A 22,568-nucleotide genomic window follows, 5' to 3' on the forward strand; every position below is an offset into this window, starting at 1 on the left:
GAGATGTTTCATCAGAGCGATATTTAATGATGATGATGGTTGGATGGGCCAGGGTTGAATGTGTGTGTCTGTCTTCTTAAACAGCGTCTGAGTGTGAAAGACCATGGGAAATTATGGAATTAAGTGTAGGCCTTTATCATTTTGACCACTTTCTTCTTCCTTAATCTCCATCCTCATTGATTTGTGCCCTGAAACCGCCACTGCAATTACAGTTCATCCAAAATACCGGCCTTAAAACAAAAATGGTTCAACTCACAAGGTCAAGACTGCTCAAGTGATCTCTCCCTCCTTCAAGGGAAAGGAATAGACGATAAGAACAGACAGACTTCATCCAGACTAAGAGGCACACTCCAATCCCTCAGGGCCAGGCAATCCACATCCAGCACATTCTTAAAAGATCCCCCCCCCCCTTTTTTCCTACACCTCTCTCACTGGGAAATATGTGTGGCCCGGGGGAGAAACAGGAGTCATCTCCTCAGTCAGGGAACGTCCTCTCCGCAGCCCCTTTATGACGAGATTTACTGTTCACCAGCATCTATAAAACCGTTTATTGGAGTTTATGTTGTTAGGCACACAATCCTCAGTAACCAGTAAACACGTTGCCTATTAGCTCATGAAGAAAAGGAGGGAGAGGGAATGATTTCTGATTTCTCCCTGCAAATATAACTCCAGTGATTCTTCTTTTTTCCTCTTTTGTTCAGTTCATTTTCTCCTCCCTCTTGTGATTACTCTCTTTTCATCCTTCGCTCACGACCTCTACCGACCTCTCCATCTCCCACCTGCATCACTCTTCTGTGTCTAAAGTTTGAGTGTAGTTTTTCCCCAACCTCTCCATATCCGTCTCATTTAAAACACACACTCACACTGACAAGCACAATCGTCAAAAGACGGCGGAGGAAGAGAACGACGGCGATGCATCATCTTCACCTGCTCACTTCCTCACCTGACGCAAACAGTCACTCTCTCTCTCTCTCTCTCTTTCTGTGTGGCCTTCTCTCACCTCTTCTCCCTCTGACTCCCCCCATTCCCACCACGGTGACGTTGTGTACACCCACCAGAAACGTGATTCATGCATTTCAGTCAGAGTGCACAGCCAGGCTGCGGAAGCTGACCTGTGACGTCACCATGACATCACTTAAGGACCCTGCTAGACATTTTGCCGTGGCATCACTAACTTTAACTCACACAGTCAGTGAATGATTAGTGCAGTGCAGCGATTTTTTTTTTTTTTAAAGCGCCTTCAGCTGGAGCAATAAATCGTTTTAGCAGAAGGAACTTTCTGTTAAAAATATTACATTTGTTTCACGGTGCTGGAACCCTCCTAAAAAGAACTTCACTGGCCCATTAAAATAGTTACATTAGTTACTCCACCAGCTGCAGTGGTGCTTTCTCCGTGCAGAATCTCCGCCCTCAGGCTGGCCTTGTGCTATGTGATCCATGTTGAATGGACAAGGTGGAGGGCAGACCACCTGGTTGCTGACCTATGCCCCCCCCCCTCCCGCTGATTGTCACCTCTGCCTGACGCTGTGTCCGTCTGTGTCTCCGCTTCTGTAGCTGTGTGTCTTGCTTACCAGGCCCCTGGGCTCTTCTCCCAGACCTCCCAACGCAGCACTGCACCACACACCGCCTCCGGCTTCCTCACAACAAGTTGGGACCAGTGTGTCGTTAACCTGCAGTTAACTAGTTGTTTCCTCTGTCCCAAAGCCCTGCCCACACATATGGGTGTCAAATAATTAGGCCACTGCTGTGTCAAAAGTCATCATCCTTACAATTTTTTTTATTTCTTACACACGGTATTTCTTTGTGCTGATAAGAAGCCCAGACCAAAATACATGAATGGAATCTTCTTCTTCAACCTTCAAAGCAAAAAGAGAGCTTGAGTTATTTACTCATCGTCATAAGACATCATGAGGCACCAACATCATCACTATGAGGATAATGATCCTTCAGCCCAATTCTGTCATCACATCATGAGCACCATAAAACACATGGGTGTTCACCATCACCACCATTATCACCACCATCATAACCATCACCATCATCACCATCACCACCATTATCATCACCATCATCACCATCACCATCAACACCATCACCACCATTATCATCACCATCACCATCACCATCACAATCACCATCATCACAATCACCATCATCACCATCATCACCATTATCATCACCATCATCATTATCACAACCTTCTTCAACCATAATTGAACATCATCATCATCACCATCATCACCGTCATCATCATCATCATCATCATCATCACCATCTTCATCATCACATTATCATCATCACCATCTTCATCATCATCATCATCATCATCACCACCATCATCATAACGACCTTTTAAGATCACCATCATCATCATCGCATCTTCACCATCATCATCATCATCATCATCATCATCATCATCATCACTATCTTCACAATCATCATCATCATCATCACCATCATCCTCATCTTCATCATTTCTATCCATCTATCTTTCATCCCTTATTTCCCTTTGTCTTCAGTCATTAGTCAGTTTTACGTTATTTCCAGTGACAGATTATCAATATCAGTTACAGCCTGAATCTGTGAATGGGCGCTCTGCTGAAGGGCACATACACACGCAGGGGTTGAGGGGGTGGGGTGGGGTGGGTGGGGGCATGCTCTCGAGTATTAATAAGTCATCCACACCAACCAACCAGCTCCCTGCAGCTGAATAGATGCACGATCGCCGCGACACGAGGGGAGGCGCAACGGGCCCGGAGCTGCTGGCTCTCATATGCAGCGGCTCAGACGCGCTCAGACTTCATTCACTCCAGAGTCCCGCACAGTCAAGGAGACGTGCGCGCAGCTGCATAGACACACTGCTGCAACGCGGGCTCTGCGCGGCACAACAAGGAACAACTTTCTCCTTTGTGATTTTTCTCGAGAGGATCTGTTCGTTTGGATTATATTCTCGCAGGACTGTCCCAGAGACACGAACACGCCCGTGCGTCTTGATTCCCACACAAGAAGGAGAGCTGGGTGTCTTGTTTGATCTCCACGTGAACTGGGCTGAGGTTTCAAGCCTCTTTTTGTTGTCTGTCAGAGAGCGAAGGACAAGTGCAATGCGTGTCAGACTCGTCTCTTGGGATTGTCCCGCTTGTGCCTGAGGAGCTATGTGGAGCCGCGGCGCAGAGCTCGTTCCACAGGACGCGCGGCCAATGTGAATAACGAGCGTCAACTTCCAGTCTCCTCAGCCTTTTTCACACCCGCGAGCCAAGTGCTGCCCGGAGTCTGCCCGAGCCCGCCGAGCTGCTCTGACACCCCGGCTTCTCTCCCATGAGGGGATGGTTGTGGATCCTCTGGGGCCAGGAGCGACACTGCGACTCCTTCAGAACAGCGCGTTTTTCTTGTTTGGGGTTCCTTCTGAATTAAAGGGAGATGAGAGCCGCACTTTGCCACCTCCTGCTGTGGACGGCGTACCTGCTGCTGGCCACCGCTGAGGTAAAGTTATCAGGAGTCCCTGACACACGGGGCCGGACGCACACCGTGTCCTCTTGGCCCCCCGTGCCACAGACACTTTTTTTTATTCCCGTGAAGGTGCAAAGGTCCCACAGTGCGCGCATTTCTCCAACAGCCACAACTTGATGAGTAGAGAGAGTCAACTACAGAGCAACAGTGTTCAGAATTCTGAAGCAGAGTCTGTAATTAGAAGATCTGATTATGAGCCTATACAGCACTTAAAGACACATTTAATTTGAATCGACCTATAATCTGTCCAAACACGTATCTGAGAGAATAAACAGGGCCGTTTAAACTAAGACTCTATTTTAAGAACAGTGGGAATATATGAATTAATTTGTTGAGGGTGAACAAGCAGCAGCTCCTGTTACCATGAGGGCCAGTGACTGCGCACGTTTGAGAACCAACAACGCGTCTTCACGCAGTTATTTTTGGCGTTTGTGCCAAATCTGTTTGTAGCCTGAGCCAACTGGGCAATAGTTTTGGTTGTGGTGCTTTCATGCGTGGGAACCGCTCCGGGCGAAATATGTCTATCTCTCTCTCTCTCTATATATATATAGCCACTGTTTCTATGATCCTGCACGGTCCCCTCAGCTTGAGGCGCATGCAGCAGCAGCGCAACAAGTGCAACGCTGAGGTTCACATGGGCTCGGCCCGAGTCACAGTGCAGCTCCGAACTCCCCTCATAAAACTGACGGTTTAATGTTCTCTCGCGTTTCCGCAGAGAAAAAAGATGAGTGTATTCTTTAATTCGGCACTGAATAAATACTGAAAGCAGCACTGATTTAGACACAATTCTGGTTTAAAATGATACGTTTCCCTCAACGGCCGTCATGTATGCCAGGTGGAGGCGATAGAAACGATTTTTAAAGGGCTAATTCTAGATAGGTGTGAACCTAAGTAAACAGCATATCCTAATCAAAAGGTGTGTTATTGCTCCTTTAAAATCTTGCGTAAATTGCATGATTTCTCAAGGGGGCTTCAGCGCAACCTTTTTGTTTCGCGTGAGGGGCATGTCAGATGTGCTTGCACTGATCTTCCGGGCGGTTGTTTAAACTTAAGCACAGTTATTTGTACAGACAAACAATGAAACGGACGTTTTGCCGCTGACTCGACACACATCTAACTTTCCCCTGTTTGTTTGATTTCTTTGCCCCCAGAGGGAAGTGCAGTTTCCCCAGGAGCTGATAGACAGACTGTCCCACAGTGAAATCCACAGCATCAGCGACCTCCAGCGGCTACTGGACATTGACTCCGTAGGTAAATTCAGCCTCTTGTTACTTTCATCAACACAGCTGAGTTACACTTTGAATCCTCCATTGCCCTCCATGCTGTGTGTGTGTGTGTGTGTGTGTGTGTGTGTGTGTGTGTGTGTGTGTGTGTGTGTGTGTGTGTGTGTGTGTGTGTGTGTGTGTGTGTGTGTGTGTGTGTGTGTGTGTGTGTGTGTGTGTGTGTGTGTGTGTGTGTGTGTGGCTGCTATTGTTGATGACCTCACTTATATTTAAGCCTCTGCTCAAGGATCAAGTCAAATAACGATCACATACATTCACCCAAAGGTCATATTTAAACTCCAATGAATGACGGATCCACTTGTGACGCATCAGGGAGAAGCCGATCTTGGATTAATTGAGAAAACAGAGAAATACCTGTTGCTTTGGCACATTATGTGAATTCAGTATCAGTGCAGTAATGGCTCCTGTAACCCAGCTCAAACCACATGCCTGCGACTGGAGCACCACACAGGAAATTGCCGAGGGATCTGTGCACCCAGGGGAGCTGCCAAGTGCAGTCCTGGCGTGCTTGATAAAGCAGCAACCCTGATAGGTGCGTCCGCTGTCCACGTGGCCATGGTGGACTTTCACTGGAAGATATTTATTTGTGCATATTCTCTCAGCTGCCGTTGCTGCAGTAAGTCGGCTTTATAGCGTCCAGGCGGCCACACATACTGGAAGTCGCACTCTTAACAGAGAGAGCGGCTCATGGCACAGGTCAGGCCTGTTCTTTGATTGAGCCTCGTGTTCTTGCCGGCGCTGCTTCTCCTGTGGCAGGGGGGGGGTTGACGGGTCTTTCTAAGACCGTCTCAGATTAAGTTACAGGGGTGCACTGGAAGAAGCTGTTTCCCTTCACTTGAGCCTCTATTTACACAGGCTCTAGTCATATATCAAACTCAGCACTAACCTCTACAGATTTGCTGGTGGAAATAGGTAACGACTTGTTTTAGCCGTCCCATCTGATGGGAGCACTGGTCATTAGTAAGTTCAAAACTTATATTCAGCAAACCAACATCATGGCAGATCTGTCACTCGAAACATCCCTCTGTGAAACCACATGATTCTGATGGACGAACCAATTAGGACTAATAGCCCCACATCGTTAGTGCGTTTACTTGATTATTTCACAATCAAACCAACCTGCACTCCACATCAGTCATGGCCCCACTCAATGCTGAGCCCAGAATAGATCCCTGCAGCGCCTCTAGCATGAGAAGAGGTGTTTATAATTGAATTAACACGTCTTTCTTCAAACAGAGGAATGTTTGCAGGGTAACAGTAGTAGGCTGATTATTATTACGAGGACATAAATCTGTCTGAGGGCCAGCATGGCAGCCCTGGTCAACCCATTAAAAGACCTTTGACGCCAGCCAGAGGGGTATTTTCAGAGCTTTTGTTGCGGATGGCCAGGACAGTAAAGCTACCAGTATAGGTTGAACTGCTCATGGCATAGAACGTAAACCATGGCGGGAGAGAGGAAAGGCTAAGACAGCTTTATTCTGCACATAGACCTGAGAAGGTGTGATGTTTTCGCATTTTATTGATGTAGACAGAGATTATGCTTGTTTTTTTCCTGGGTAGCGCCTGGGTTGTTATCATCTGAGATCTGTGTCACTGGGAGGATGACTTTACGATTCAGCCTGTAAGGAAAGAGGTGTCAGGACACTGGGAAGGCCTGCAGGGCTTATCTCACGGCCGTTTGTTTCATTTAGGGCCGCTTTGCTCAGTGCAGGCTCGCATTTGTTTTTCTGTCTATTTGCACACGTCTTGCAAGGACGGCGTCTCCAGCTTTGATTGACAGGCGAGATGACCCCATTGAAGTCTGCAGATGGTTGTCTGGCCCCCGAGGTGCTCCTCGCCCTCTCCTCGCTTTTCCTCTTCTATATCTCAGTCTCTCTCCTTCGGCGCCCCCCCCGGCCTGCCTGCTCTTATCTCCCTCAGTGAAAGACTTTGACAGAAAAGGGAACCTGACTCTTGGCATGGGGTCGAAGCTGGATTCTGGAGTTATATTCGTGCTTATGCTTCACTCAGAAAGGCTGTAACTAGATGTGCAATTTGCTGTTTTTGACAAGCAGTTAGCATGTCCACCTCTTAGCAAAGGCTATGTATTTAGAGTGTCTTAAAAAGAAAGGACAATGGGACATAAACTAATGTCCACCCAGACGTTCTGCCATTAGACTATAAAGAAACAAGGAGCAGAGACAGATAGTGGGAATTATGTAGACTCTTATTACAAATCTATAACTGGTAGATACATTTGTACAGATACAGGGAGAAAGAAATAGTGAAGGAGGTGTAAAGGGAGGGAGTCAAAGCCCTCAGTTAATAGATGGATTAATTTGTCATGGCAAGAGACTGTCTCCTCCTGAGGACCAAACCTCTCACTTCTGTCTGCACCTTTATCTTTATTCTGTCTCTCATTATTTCTCTTGCCTTTCCTTGTTGTTTCATGCATCCTCTCGCCTGATCTCCCTCTTCCTCGGTTTCCCTTCGCCTCCTCTCTTCCTCTTGTATTGTGCTTAAAAAAAACAACTGCAGTCCATAAAGGACTTCTTTATTTCCTCCCTCCCTTTCTCCCTTGTGCTCTGACACAAGCTGTCTCCGGCTGGCCAGCGATGTGACTCTCTCCCTCACTCCTGTCCTGCTCTGACGGGGGGGAAATGAAGAGCAGGATTTGTGCAGTAGGGTTTGAGAAAGCTCGGTGGGTGTTCTGTCGGTGACCTGCAGCGTTAAAAGGTGGGAAAAACCCAATGAGTCCACTAGACAGTGCAAGGAGTGTTCAGTAGGTGTGTGTCTACACGTAACTGACATGCACTGGGGAGCGTGTGTGACATATGTACACTACGTTTGTGTGACTCTGCATGTGGGTATAGTGGCCTCACAGGCTTGAAGCGCTGCCCTCTGCTTAACTCCTCAGCAGCAGTCAACACTTCCTTTCTGTAGACCTTTCGGTTCTGGGTCACCGGCCGTCTGACTGACTAGCTGACTGCATGGAAGGCTAATAGGAAATTCCCTTGACCCTCACTCAAGGGACGATATTGGGTTTGAAACCTGACGGACCTGGGAAAAGAAGGCGTCCGAAAGCAATAAACAACCAATCCCAGAGGAGGACCAGGTATAGGTAGAGAAAATCCCTTTTGATGAATGTGGTCAGAGCACAAAGAAGCAGGAAGAATGGAATGTGTTTGCCCATGGCTGAGCTTTGTTGCGCGGGTGTACATTGGGTTTTAGCATGTTAAGGAGGATATGGAGAGGAGTTTGCGTAGTTGCGAGTGTGCGTTTATGTTAATTGTACAAGTGTAGGTGTTCTCCAGGTGGGTGGGTATGCTGCACATATACAGACATGACCCACCTACTTAGCAAACACGACTCAGACTCTGCTCTTTGGGAAAGGGCAGTATCCTTAGAACAAGCTTTATCATTTTATTGCTGCTCTGGCACTCTTCTGTAACTCCTCATATTCTGGGTGGGGACCAAAACAAGCGAGCTTTATCAGGTGACCACGAGTGTGAATTAGCTGAGCTTGCTATATTAGACTGGGTTGGAGAGGTTACAGTGCAGCACGGCAAAACATGTACTTTTCCAAACCGCAGAATGATTGAAAAAGCAAACATTTTCGGGTTAATGAGAGGCACAGAACCACTAATTAGGCGCAGGTATAATGGCAGCAGAGCACCACCTGTCAAATGACCACTTTAGCCCGATGGGTGTCTGTGAAAGCCGGTTGTTTTTGAAGACGCATGGTGACTCACCTTCATCCAGACTACTTCACCCCTTCTGGGAAAGTTCAGCCATAAGAGTGAGTGGGGCTGACACACAAAGCTTCCAAGCTACTGCGTGTAAAACTGTGCCCTGTGTACGCTGGTCTGTTTACCTCAAAGTTGGGATCATCACTGGTTGCCTGCCAGGGGAACCCTAAGCCCTTAAGGGAATCAAAGCATGTGTTACATACAGCACAAGCTGTAGGAAGTTAACGTCTCATTATGGCCGCGTGACTAACCGACTCATTGTTTGTTGTGGAAGGGGTATATAAAACATCAATAGTGGATCTCACGCAGCCCTTCTCAGGAGGCCAGCCAGACGCCCACCGCAGTCATTCAACGCTGTGCAAGTGGCAGCAGCGGTTTCAGACTCATAGCTTGTTTATTGATTGAATGAGTTTTGTTTTTTGCTTCCTCTCTGTGTGACATTAATATGGCTGCCTTTTATTTTGACGAGGTACGGGAAACGATGTTATCGAGGAGCCCAAGCAACACAAACACCACAACCACCACAAGAACTTCTCCCGGCACCACGGTCACTACAATGACCTGAAGAGCTCCCAGCTCCACAGCCGACGCAAGAGGAGTATTGGTAAGACTAAATAAATACTACAGTATACGCTTCACTGTTTCCCGCTCAGAGGCTGCGTCATGATTACATTCAGCACTTTATACATCACAACTTGGCACAACACATTATAGTGTCATAGTGGCCTAAAAATAACCTCCATCTTAAATATCACCCCTGACATGCGAGTTCCCAGGAGGTGAAGCCGATCACTTTACACTAATTTCAAACATAGCTAATAGTTAGTGGCTTTTATGTGGCTTTTTGGTGGATAAAAGGAACCATAATGAAGACATCTACCCAGTATTTATGGCAATGAGGGAAATCATGAGAAACAATTCTGGTGTGTGAGGTTAAGCGGGACGTCTGACACGAAGCCTTTTAATTGGCCAGGGGCTTGGAGATCTAAGACACACGCGCCAGGAGAGAAATATATCCTTGAGCGTGGAAATTCCAGGCATTCAGGTTTCAAGTTGCAGCTTGCCCGGGCTCTCAGTCAGATTTCTTCATAAAACGCCACGCGGTACGATATCTGATCGAGGCACGGAGATTACCCTGTCGTGTGCGATCTGTGTGTTAAGACGTCTTACAGTGTAGCATTTAAAGCAACGCAGGATAAAGTGGCTGGTTGTATTTCATGCATGTGTGCCGAACCATAAGTAAATGATACAGAATACCTATTAGGCAGCTGTCCACAAAAACCCTCACATGCTGCACATGATGCACATATCATCTTTACGACATAATGGTATCTTACTGTACACTCTGTCACATCTTGAGGTCTGAGTGCCTGTCGGGGCGTTAAATCTGAAATGAGTGCTTGCTGCCTCCCTCTTTTCACAATGGCCAATAGGGTCAAAGGCCATTATTAGATTTCCCACTGGCAGACATAAAGGTTTTTCTGGCCTAGTCATGCTGCATTAACCCCAGTGAGCCCTCGGGACAAAGGAGCCGTTTCTTTGTGTCTCACTGACTTGATCCCAAAGCTCCTTAGCTGATATGAGATCAGCTTTTTGGAGAGCATGTCTTCTTAAGAGCCTTATAGCAGGTTGGGTGTGAACTGAGGTAGGACGAACAGCTCCCACATCAAGTGAGTCATCAAATAATGAGCATAGAAGGAATGCAAGAAGCAGCTGGGGGGGGGGGACAGACTTTGACAAAACATCAGCACGCGCTTGCATTCGTAAAATATGTGTCACTGAACGCTCATGCAGATCGAAACGCATTAACTGGACTCCCGCCTCTCCCTGTCCTTCTTCCAGTAGAGGAAGCGGTCCCAGCGGTGTGTAAGACGCGGACGGTGATCTACGAGATCCCCAGGAGCCAGGTGGATCCCACGTCTGCCAACTTCCTGATTTGGCCGCCCTGTGTGGAGGTGAAACGCTGCACGGGCTGCTGTAACACCAGCAACATGCGCTGTCACCCTTCCCGCAAGCACCACCGCACGGTCAAGGTAAGACACAAGCACCTACAGGATAGACATGCAAAGAGGTCAAAGTCATCACTGCAACACATGACGCATCACAGTAACCCACTAACAGACCTACTTCCACACACAAATTACCACTTTCCCTCATCAGCAGGTAAGTAAATCGCATGGGAGGCGACGTTGGGTTCACCTGCCCTCCTTCACACTTCTTTCCCTCCGTACTCCCTCTGTCCTTTACAGCTCATCTGTGTTTCACAATACCCCTCTTCTCTGAGCCTCCTCCTTGAAAAAGTGGCCTCCTAACCTCGGCTGCTCCTTCCCCTCCCTCCGAACCATTTCGGCCAATCAACGCCCTTTCCCCCTCATCACTATGTTTGCCAGCGTGGCTGTGCCAGGACTGCCAGAGGGAGGAGGAGGAGGATATGGAGAGAGGGATGTTGGTGCCTTCAGCCAGCACATCTGTTAAAGGTTCGACCAGACACGGATTCCCTTGCCAGATATAAGACAGAGGAACAGGCTCCTGTATCTTGAGAACGTCTGAGTGTCACTGGCTATGGCGAAACCATTCCTCTGCTCGCCCTTTGTTTGGCCCTTTGTCTTCTCTGGAAGCAGTGAGCCCGGAGGAGAAGAGGTGACAAAGAGAAAGAGACAGCATTGGAAGGGGGTCGCACCGCTCTCAGAAGCTCTTTGGCATCTCCAGCTTGAAAACACGTCCTTCTGCTAAGGATCAGAGGAGACACCGTGGCTGGAGTTGAGTCATATTTCAGATGTATTTACACTACAGCCTGTTAGCCACTGCACAGTTCTGTTTGGAGGTATGGGAGTTATGTCCTCTGTTCTGTGAGAGTAAAAAACAACTGGAGGATAAACAGGATGGCCCGGAACACTCCGACTATGTCTGTGTTTCTCTATGGGTCTATCTATGCACTCTATTGTCTCTGCTCTTTAATCATTGTGATCGTGCCTGGCCATGGGCACTTGGACATTGCTTTCTGTCCTGCTCCTCATGCAAAGCTTTAAAGATGCCGCCTGGACTGGCCAGCTGAGTAATAAAGCAAATACCAACCCTGCCTGCTGCTGCCTCCTTCCCCTTGGCACACTGGCACAGGTCAGGGAGATTTCAGTTTGGATAGGCGGACATTCTCTCCGAGACAGAGAAACTGCGCTAACAAGACGGCCGCTGTGGGGCACAGGGCGCTGCATCCAGTGCACAGGGTTTATGGTCAGAAATGCTGACTCATAGTGCGGTAGAAGAGTCAACCTCGGATATACAGCGCAACCCTGTGTGTCTGTCTGTCTGCATGCAAGCTCGTCTGTCTCTCCATCTGCCAGACAGTTGGTGTCTGTCATCCTCAATAGGAGCTCTGTCTGTGATCAGAGAGACCAGGATGGATGGAGAGACACTGGCGATGGCGGGCAAGACTCTCTAAGGCTTGATTCAGCTATTCTTGGAATGCTGAGATCCATGAGACTTTGCCCGTGTCCCCCTCATGACACTGAGGACAAAATGCGCACACAGACTGGAGAAGGAGCTCTAGGCGTTGTGGGCAGGGAGGGTTTCACGGGTGCCGTTTTTCATGGGCTTAGCAGCGGCGGGTGATCGGGTCCGAGAGGCGTTGTGTCCCTGCAAAAGGTCATCCTCCAGGGCTCCCTCCGGTCCGGAGACATTCACGGCATTGTGTGTAAGAAACATTATCTCATGCCAAGATTTTCCTTTCTGTCTCTCGTTTCAGCAGTTACTCTGAATAGGGGTTCAGTTCATGCTTCTCCCTCCATTTATTAGAAAGCTAAAAGTGTTGCCCATCTAACCTGGGTCGGGCTTGTTTTCCTTCCGCCGGCCAGGGATGGGAAAAGAACACATTCACTGTGTTTCTTTCCATCTCATGCCACTATGCATTTGTCCAAATGCACCTTTACTTATTCATTCCCGTCTTCTCTTTCTTTCCTTTTTCATTCCATGGACCCAAAAAAGAGAACGGGTCTGTGCAGGCCCTGTACTGTACAAGCCTGTTCTGGAATAGGAAAAAAAGAAGCCAACTTAAAATAGGACTAGGCTGAGGGAGAAGAGGCCGATCTTAAAGTCACACTCGTTTCCCTCCTCTCATCTTTTTTGAACATATTTTGCATTAAGCTGAAACTTAATTTGTGTGCAGGCAAGTCTTGCTTTTGGTAGTTTTTGTGTTGTCTGCACGCCTTGGCATGAGAAGAACTGCCTCGTCAGCCATAGGCCTCGTTCACAGATACTTTTGACTTGTTGCAGTAGGAAAGGCCAAGATGTTCCTGATAACTTTAATGACGCCGCTCTATTCCAGAGTTTGATAATTTCATTTTTTACACCTGCGCTTTCCCTAGTGTGACAACTCAAAATATCGTCTGTGAAATAAAGGCCTATTTAGAGATGGTTCCATTTGGGTGAGGCAATTTGAACTCTAATGTTTAAGTCGATCATCCATCCTGCATTCCTTTGACTCCTCCTTCACCTTCACCTCCTGTTGCACTTTCTTTGACACCATATTCACTCCCCAGCACGTTGACTCCTCCCTCTCTTTTAATTTGATTCAACAACAGTACGCAGCTTTATTTCGTGTTATGTTCGTAGAGTTGTTAAAAAATGGAATGGAAATGGGAGTTATGGAAATAAATATCATAGTTAAAACTGCATATCTTTGGCATTTTGAGGCAAATTATTTTGTTGTCCTATCAGCTCTGGTTGTTACTCTCTCAGCCCTACTCTCATATTGTTGTCTGTTTTACCTCTTCCTTATCATCCCTTCAGTGTGCACGTGCACTTGGGCACTCCTTTTCACATTAGTTTCTGTCTACACATTTGTGTGTGTGTGTGTGTGTGTGTAAAATCTAAATGCCTCTGTTTGTTCGTCCAATGAGGCTGAGTAAACAGGCCATGACACAGACACACAATGGAGCTGTCACTCATCCTCTCACTCATTAACTCTTAAGGCTTCTGCCTACATTCGGTCTATACGTTATTATTATATTCATCATTCACATGTAAGCAGAAGCAGAATTGTCTGCAGGTGATATTTGTGATTCAGTTTGAGGCAAATGAGGTAAATCCCAAAGGTTTTCCAGTAAATTATGAATGTCAATGACTTTACATGATCAAAATAAACTTGAAAGAAAAAATTGCGAGAAAGTTAAGCACCTTTGACTCAAAAATCACTTAATTAAACTATTTTCTGATGTAAATTGTATTTATGTAATCTGATTTTCACTCTTTAAAATCCTGTAATTTGATCTATTCCGGGAGTCGCTACAACTATCACTGCCCTCATGAGCTGCCATAATCTAATCAGTGTGGCATCATATGCAGACAGTTCAGCTTCTCTCTTTGGTTTGGTTCAGTAGATTGAAACTTTTGATGGCACTCGAAGCGTAACTGTTTTGCAGAGGTCGGAGAGAGTCATCAGTGCACATCTGTGTCAACCCAAGAAAGAGATCGTTTATGTGTGTGAGAGAAAGAAAGAGAGAGAGAGGGAGAGAGATGGAGAGAGAGCGAGAGAGATGGAGAGAGGGGGAGATAGAGAGAGAGAGCGAGAGAGAGCTCTATGCAACCTAAACTCGACCACCGCGGCACGGGGACGAGGTCATTTATGTGAAGCGGCAGCAAGAGGAAGACGGGTGGCAGAGTAATGAAGTGTTGATGGCTGCTGGATCAAAGTGGAGGCTGACAGCGGCCAGGCGGATATAGCCACAGTGCTGAGTGTGGGGGTCCACACATCTCTCTGCACTGGCCCTGGCCCCGACCCCTACACACACACACAGGCACAAGCACACACACACAGTAACAGTTTCTTCAGTGACCTCAGATCCGGGTGTTGGGGGAAGCAGTAGCTGTAGCCCTGCGGTTGTGTGGGACCCTGACTTACGGGGTGTTTCATAAATAAAAGACAGTGTGACGGTGATACAGTGAGTGTGATTTATGATCGTCTGAGGGGTCCTGTGGATTACATGAGGAGGGGAGGCGGGAGAAGAGGGGCCTCCCTGTTTGAAGTGCCTCGCATCTGTGAATTATTTTCCCTTTGATTCACTCAGCTCTGCGGCTATATGCAGAAGGCCGAGGGAGTTTTGTGTGTGTATGCGTGTGTATACATGTGTGCGTGGTGTGCACGGCGGGGGGGTGTGGGCCGGGTCAGAGACCATGGGAGCGTCCCGACCAAGCCAGAAGTCGGAAAGTTTGGCGACTGCTGCACCAGCTGGAAAGCATCAGCTCGAGCAGGAAAAGTAGCAGCCGTATTTTAATCATATTTTACAATTTCTGCATTTTCCTTGACTCCTCCTCTCCTGTCCTCCCTTTCACTCTTCCCCACTGACTTCAGTGGCCAGTCTTCAGACCTGGAGTCTGATTGTCTGTTCTATGAAATACTTGTTCACTCCCTCCTCACTCTTTCTGTCTCTCTCCTGCAACACAGCCATCTCCCACTCTTTAATTTTACCGGTCTGTCAGTCTCCGTCTGTCTTTTTTAACTCTCTCATCAAAATCGTATTTACTTTTCCCTCTTTTAAGTGGACAGCCACGTCTGTCTATCTGCAGCTCTGTTGTTCTCTGAAGACACGGGAGAGAGGGAATAGAGAAGTGGAGGGATGACACATCTTTGCATTCTTTGATATTTGATATCACATGATGGTTCTTTCGATCACTGAGGGGCCCGGAAGCTCAGGGCGCAATGTGGTCAGGGGCAGACAGATATCCACATCTGGTGATACGTTAATGTGTGTTTGTGTGTGTGTGTGTGTGTGTGTGGGTGTGAGAGAGTGTGTGTGTGTGTGTGTGTGAGAGTGTGAGTGAGAGAGTGTGAGAGAGTGGAGAGAGAGAGAGAGAGAGAGAGAGAGAGAGAGAGAGAGAGAGAGAGAGAGAGAGAGAGAGAGAGACAGAGAGAGAGAGAGAGACAGAGAGAGAGAGAGAGAGAGAGAGAGAGCTGTGCCGTTTTGGCAGCCGGTGCGAGGCGACAAATGCCCTCCTTGCTTCCTCTCTTCTCCCCACACTTTTTTGCCACACATCTCCCTGAGTGTGTTAGTGGGAGGGTTGAAGCCGAGGACAGCAGCAGGTTGTCTGGTCTGTCTTGGTCTGATGTTCAGACTGCGTCCTCTGTGGTTTACCCTCCTCCTCCTGCTTGTCCTCTGGGTGTCATTTGTCTTTCTTTCTTTGATTGCCGACGATGGAAACGCAGAGAACCTCTCTCTCCACATTCCTCCTCCCCAGAACTTTCCACACAGTTGTAGCATCCTGTAGAATCCCCCCCCCCCCCCCCCCCCCCCCCCCCGCCCCAAATCGAACAAGGTCTACGCGCCTCCGTTGCAGATGAATTGCCACTTCACCCTGCCACCTACCACCCCTCCAGTCTCCGAACATACATCTCATTTCACTTTTGCTCGATTCTGTCACTGTTCCAGCTCGCAATGGCCCGTTGTGCACATCCACGTTGTGTTTTCCTTGGAAGGCCTCATCAGTGCTTGGTGCGCGGGGAATTCCCAATTAACCCAAACAGGACAATTGGCTGCACACAGAGAGCAGCGGAGACACTGAGGACAAACCGAGGGGCTGCAATTCCCAGAGCCCCCTGCCTCACCCCAAACCCTCTGGCTCGGATATCATTCCAAAGCCGCTCAGGGGGACTTTTTCTCAGGGCCCCTGGCTTTCTAGGGAGTTTAGAGCAGTTTGATTTATACAAAGAGAGTGTGGGGCCCCTTGTCTTAGCATGGGGGTCTCCTCTGATGTATGTTTTATGTGGGAAGTCATTGACTCTGCACAAGAGGCTTGTGCTCTTTGTACAGGAAGGAAGAAGAAATGGCTAAAAATGGCGGAAATGGAAGTTTAATATGGACGTAAAGTATACAACTTGTAGGAGGGAATTCCGCCATTCCTTTAACGTCAACACTTTCCCAAAACACAAGAAAGAGGAAACAAAACGGAAAGAGTAAGTGTTGACAAAGTGGGCAGAACAGAGGCAGCCTGAGAAGTGTTATATCACAGTTATACACGTTGACTGACTAATACAAAGCGTATGTGTGTGTAGTGACTCCTGCAGGGAGTGTTTTTAACCCTGCTGTGTGAGGGGAAAGGAGATGGGCCTGCGGCTGGGCCTCTCGTCCAGGGGGCCCGTCAATTTATCCGTCTGTCAATAGCTGTTTGTTTCCCCGGGAGGTTTGTGTGTGTGATCGTCACTAGGATCAGACTCAGTTATGAGGGTCCCGACATGGCTGACTCGTTTGGCTTCCTGCTGGCAACTTCTGAACCCCCCCCCCCCACCTCCGAGTTTACCGTAACCAACGGCAGCAGAGTCGTCCGCACAGACAGCTGCGTCTCTCAGCTCGCTGCTCTCCCTCGATCTCGGTCCTGTCCTGTTTTTCCCTCAGTTAATTTGATTAGATATCAGCAGTGGTTTCTGGGAAAAGTTTGTGTCATCCCGTGATACCTCTGATAACTTCTCTATCTATCCTCTCAGTGTCAGTGTTGATAAATTCCCCAAGTGGGTAACCCAGACACCAAATGTTAATGGGTAACACATGAATGTAATTGAATGCTAGTCATGATCGTGGTCAGGCCGTCCTCCCCCCCTTCCTTAAATAACCCCCTTCTGTTTGCAGACACACGCATGCATGCACATGCACGCACATAAGCATGCACGCACACATTCCCTATTGAGGGTGATGGTCCAGCATCCTGCTCTCAGCTCGCCCACTCTCTTTATATCAGGGCCTGATAACAGTAAACACACCCACCGCTAACCCAGACACCATTGTCCTGTGTTTGCTCACTGCATACTTCCTCTGCTTGCCTATCCTCTTTTCACTCTCCTCCTTCTTTTTTCTTTATGTTTTTTCTTCTCTCTGCTGAAAGCAACTGTTGCAAGGCAGCATCTCGGTATGTTACGGTGTATTGGTATGTTCGTCTGTCTGCATGACTAATTCCACCCTGAGAGACGGCCTTGGCGTTGGGCCATCACAGGATAGAGCAAGAGAGCCTCTCATCAGTTTTGGCACTCTGTCAATGTGTGTGTATGTGTGTGTGTGTGTGTGCGTGAGAGAGAGCCTGCAAAGCCGTGTTGTTCATAACACCAGAAAGCGTTGGGAGATTGTCTGCCAATATCCTCCCATATGCAGTGACCAGGAAGATAGGTGAGGCAGGGGATATTGTTTCCATGTGGCCCCCAGGCCCTCGGTAGTGGACGGGGAGGTTACCTGCCCTTGGCACTAACATCAGAGAGGGAAAAGCATGCGGCCACCTCCCCTGAATTACACAACAAGATCATCATAACCTCCAGGCAACCTTCTCTGTTCAGCTTTCATCTAAGCTTTAATCAACATACCCTATTCATAACCCTCTGAGGATTGGTCTTTTCATTTCTAGATGTTGGGTGGGAAGAGGAGGTCACTCCTGTTGTGTTCAACGGAGAGGGTGTTAGCTGGACTGTACGATAGGAATTTCTGCATCGCTTTTGTGTTGGTTAGACTGGACGGGCTGTTTTCCGGACTGCCACTGCTTAGATTAGACCGTGTAAACTGTATTCCTTACATGCACATGTTAAGCAACACTTTCCCTAACCCATGGAGAAATAGTACTGTGGTTTAACACCAGCCTACATGTCGGGACAGGGAGAGGGAGTTTAGGCGTGTGTCTGTCTCGATTCGGATGCTCCGGCAGGGCGGGATCTCCCAGCCTCTCTTCTCAGGCCAGAGTAAACCCTCTCTGGGTGTTAGGGCATACACTCCTCCCAACCCCCCCCCCCCCCCCCCCCCCCGTGCTCCGTTTCTCCTCTCCCATTGTTTGAGTTTGCTTGGACAGGGTCATACACTCCGTTCAGTATTTACACATCTGATCAACAGCCCATAGAGCACACAGCGAGCGGAACTCAATGCATCACCCTCTGAGGAATGCTGCCCTCACACATCAAACACTGGGCTTTTTCCTTTTTTATAAATGAATCGATTTATGAAAGAGTCATCAGTCACAGTGCTACGCCTCCTGATGCCGCCGGATGGGCAAAGAGCGTACGCATTCATCGATGACTCTCTGCGAAGAGTGATGATGGTGCCGGAGCTGGTTTCTGCAGCTAACCTTTTCTTCTTTTCCTCCCTTCAGGTGGCCAAGGTGGAGTATGTGAGGAGGAAACCCAAGCTGAAAGAGGTCTTTGTGCGGTTAGAAGACCACCTGGAGTGTGTGTGCACGTCACAGCATCACGTGGTGGAGCACTCAGAAGCAGAAATAGGTAACGATAGTACTGTACTGTTACTTTGTCACATATGTCGTCCCAGCATTCTGCAAATCCCTCTGAGGTTGAGTTTGATGTCTGAGTCCCGCCCTCATCCCTACGTCATCATGCATTGCCTTCCTTTCCTCCCTTCCTCGTGTTTTGTCCGATGTTCTCTCTCTGTCTGGCTCCTTGGCTTTGCACTAGGTGACCTTCTTTCTATCTCGCCTGCAAACAGACAGACACGCCTATAAGTTGGCCTGCTTTTGCAAAACTGTAAAGCTTGTGTGTTTTGCTCCTTGTTAGATGAAGATGTGTGCGTGTGTGTGCGTGCATGTGTTTGTGTGTGTGCGTGTGTGTTAAGGGAGGGTGTACAAAGGCTGCTTGGCATAAGCAGGTAAATCCACCAGTGCCTTGATCTGAAGCTTTTCTCTCCCTGGGAGCAGATAAGCGCTGTGATTTGTGCTGATAAGGCATCTGAAGTATTTATAGTGTGCCATATCTTTGCACTCTCTGCTTCTGTCCCGGGGTTGTTGTACCTCTTTCTGTGCCATGAACCCTGCTTCTCGCTTCTAACCCTGCTTCCTATCCACCCTACCCGACTTTGTGTTTTCAGGCCACCGTAGGTCTAAAGGTAGAAAAAGGAAACCTAAAAAGCTAAGGCCCAGCAAGGATTTATTGGCGACATAATAAAGTTGCGCTCATTACCCAAAGTCCACTGGAGAGCTGTGAAGGGAACAGGTAGGACTTTAGCACCGTGACGCCCTTTCCCCTTTTGGCATCGCACTGGCCCAATCATGGCGCAAAGAGGTTCTGCCAATCACCGTCGCAAATCACATCACAGCCAATCAGTGTGAGGAGAGGGAGGGCTGAGGAGAACCATGCTCTGTGCCCTAATGCTGCATGTTGATTTTGTGGTTTGCCGAGCATGCACACCGCACACGTTTGCTTTGTGTCACCATGTTGTGATTGCGCGTGGTTGTGTGCACCTTTCTTCTTGTGTTATGCGGAAAAGCCGACACCCAATGTCTGCTGTATGTCTCACCTGTCTTGCTTTTGTTCTCCTTCACCACGTATTGTTGACAACACCAATATTCACCCTCTCACGTCGCTGCCTGTCACATGAGAGATAACTTTTTTAATTGTTTTATTTGTACCATTAAGGTCGCTGCCTTTGAAATCTGGAGAAACAATTATTTTCGAACATTGTGGGTCTTGTGTGTCTTGTTTGAAATGCATGAACAAATTAATGCAATCGGGCACAAAATGCAAAATTGTGTTGACCTTTTTTCCATCACGTTACATGTGTTCTATTTGGGAAAACTGTGATGCTAATCCAAGCTTTCGCTCTCTCCCCCGCAGTGGACGTGAGGTGAGACCAATCAGAACAAGGGACTTCAGTGCGGGAGGAACCTAAAAAGAGGACGTCAACAAACATGAGACCTGCTTGGTCCTCTTCCCCACTGCCGTGCCACCTCCGTCTAAAAAAGACAAACATTTCTGTAAAAATGAGCGACAGAAACATAGACAACAGACAAAAATACATAAGATGCCAAAGGTGCTTTTTTTATATTAAAAAAAAACAGTGATTATGGATGATGTCTTCCTCTGTGGTGCGCTACCTATAACCAGAAAACTGAACCCTGCCAATGATTAGGAAGAAATATGCTGTGGAGCTCGGGCAGAAAGAGGCCGAAGGGAGATGATGAAAGGGATTTGTGTTGACCGTTTTGACCGACGTTGTTTGAACAAGATGTGAACAACAGAAATGGCCATAAAACAGTTGTTTCAGGCTTTCGTGGGAATCTGGTGCTCGGACTCCAAAACAGCAGTGGATGTCCTCCAGCTGGGCGACATAAAAGTGCCCTGCCCTGTTTAAATGACTCTTGCATACACAGGACGGAAGAAAGAGAGATAAAGGAAAAAAATGGCGAGCACTGGAGTTATGGAGGTGTTTTTTTTCTCCAGAAGACTCTCAATGGAGCATTAAACAATTTTAGTTTTGGGATCCTGCTCTGAGTGGAGAGAAAATCTTCTCTAAGAGTCCTGGTGGTCTGTGACTGTTCCCACCTGCTGTGCGCATCAAAATCTGAAAAGGACGCATCACTACTCACAAACTATTTATATATGTGGACGTTTGACTTTTTTTTATTGTCTCAGTGCAAAAGGAAGACAGAAAGAACAAAAAAGACATTTCCATGATTTTGGAGACATGCAAGAGTCCTGTGTGGTGCAGTTTTTTGTAACCATCAGTATCACAATCTCAATTTCATTTGTTGTTATCCTTGTCATCCATGTTTCTTATTATATTACAGTATATCTGAATGATGTCAAGTGTTGTAAATGGTTTGGATATATGTGTGCAAGGAGGAGACGTGAGAGTCAGTACAGGAAGATGCTTTATTTTTGTTATGAAATATATTATGCTTACTTATATCCAAGCAGGAATTATGTTTAATTCTTTTGTTGTGGTTGAATGTCTGTATTTAATCCTTTGGAAAAGATGCAAAAACGTGGGCAGGGGGTGGAATAGACAAGAGAAAAAATGCCAGTGCTTGTTACTGTGTGTGCATCAGTGTGTCAGAGCTATGAAAAGGTGGGACTGACCGGCTCAAACATGGCAACCTTAGTGAGTGGCCATACTGTAGATTAAGCATGTAACAAGTGTGTGCTCACCAACCCCATTTTTTAGAGAAAATCTAATGTGCAAGTATGTATGTACTGAAAGAAGGCGTGTTTGTGTGTATGTGTGTGTGTGTGTGTTAGTGTGCCCGCACAATATTTCTCTGCTACTCAATTTTACATTCATATCACTTTAATGTTGATAAGGAAGATGCACGCCCGTTCTGCTTCACAAACACACATGTCGTGCCTGGAAAGAGCAAAGTCCACCTGAAAGAGTGAATGAGCGAGCAAAGCATATCGACAAGCGCATGAATGGGCTCCTTGTTTAGCCAGTCTTCACTCCTCTGTTGACAGGGGAACAAATCTCTGATGGCCCCCTCCCTTTGAAGGGACTCACACCTTGTGCAGCCACATGCCATCGGGACAGATGATGATGGGTGCCCAGCGGTGGCCTGGAAACAGCACAGTGCTGGCCTGAACCTTTGACCCCGATGGGATAAACAATTACTGCCTTACCAGTTCCTGTAAAAGTGATGAATGTGTAACCAAGCCAACCAGGTGCAAAAACAACCCCCCCCCCCCCTGTTAAAAAGAAGAAGAGAATTTCTCTCGTAATCGAAGGCGAGTCGCGTGAAAGTCGAGAGAGAAAAACTGACTGAAACATGGATGTATCAGCGACTGCTGAGCTGTGAATTCACCAACCATCATCCGTGTGGTGCTCTATTTATAAGGCTGATGTTTCCTCACTGTTCACATCTACACCAGTGTTGTTGTTCTCAGTAAAACAGGGACCATGCTTGGAGAGACTTGACTGAAGCAAAATATGCCGTCACACTATCACTTGGCCTTTACTACTTTTCTTTTGGGCTTCCATTGGATAAATACAGCAGTAATCATAATTTATATATATTTATGTTTTCAACAATAAATATATTTCTGCTTATGAAATTGTTCACTGGATGTTGAGTCCCATGATTTGTTTGTGTTGTGGTGGCATCTCACTGCTCAATGTGTCCTTTTCTACCAAAAGATAACAAAAGACAGAGCTTGGTTTTTGGGTTGTTTTCTTCACTACATCTGTCACATCTGCACATGCGTCTCCTTTTTGAGGATTCTCTCAGTGTTCATTCATTTGGAGGTGAATTTTCTGCAGCGGTCCTCTCCTCCTCTCCACAAATGAACCTGCATATTAAAACTGAAAAGGGT

General features: G+C 47.4%; 1 protein-coding gene across 3 annotated transcripts; it reads left to right on the forward strand.

The window, feature by feature from the left end:
- The first annotated feature begins 2,795 nt into the window (after positions 1 to 2,795).
- Positions 2,796 to 22,315, forward strand: pdgfab (platelet-derived growth factor alpha polypeptide b). Of its 3 annotated transcripts, none has more exons than XR_008342088.1 (7): positions 2,796 to 3,480; positions 4,659 to 4,758; positions 8,988 to 9,122; positions 10,361 to 10,551; positions 18,629 to 18,755; positions 19,354 to 19,478; positions 20,100 to 22,315. XR_008342088.1 is itself a non-coding variant. In XM_053444157.1 (6 exons), the coding sequence occupies exons 1-6, from the start codon at positions 3,418 to 3,420 to the stop codon at positions 20,111 to 20,113; spliced, it is 630 nt and encodes a 209-aa protein (XP_053300132.1). In that variant the 5' UTR covers positions 2,796 to 3,417; the 3' UTR covers positions 20,114 to 22,315. The 3 variants fall into 3 exon arrangements, 1 of the variants encoding a protein (XP_053300132.1); XR_008342090.1 differs by having other exon boundaries at positions 10,364 to 10,551; XM_053444157.1 differs by lacking the exon at positions 19,354 to 19,478.
- Positions 22,316 to 22,568: the final 253 nt, after the last annotated feature.

The sequence above is a fragment of the Pleuronectes platessa genome, chromosome 16 (assembly GCF_947347685.1).
Source record: "Pleuronectes platessa chromosome 16, fPlePla1.1, whole genome shotgun sequence".
In the NCBI taxonomy this organism is placed as follows: domain Eukaryota; kingdom Metazoa; phylum Chordata; class Actinopteri; order Pleuronectiformes; family Pleuronectidae; genus Pleuronectes; species Pleuronectes platessa.

Bases quoted from the DNA above. Each gene is read 5' to 3' on its own strand.
- pdgfab (XM_053444157.1), top strand. From the start codon at position 3,418: ATGAGAGCCGCACTTTGCCACCTCCTGCTGTGGACGGCGTACCTGCTG. The intron at 9,123-10,360 runs GTAAGACTAAAT...TCCTTCTTCCAG, and splicing joins CCGACGCAAGAGGAGTATTG to TAGAGGAAGCGGTCCCAGCG. The intron at 10,552-18,628 runs GTAAGACACAAG...TCCTCCCTTCAG, and splicing joins AGCACCACCGCACGGTCAAG to GTGGCCAAGGTGGAGTATGT.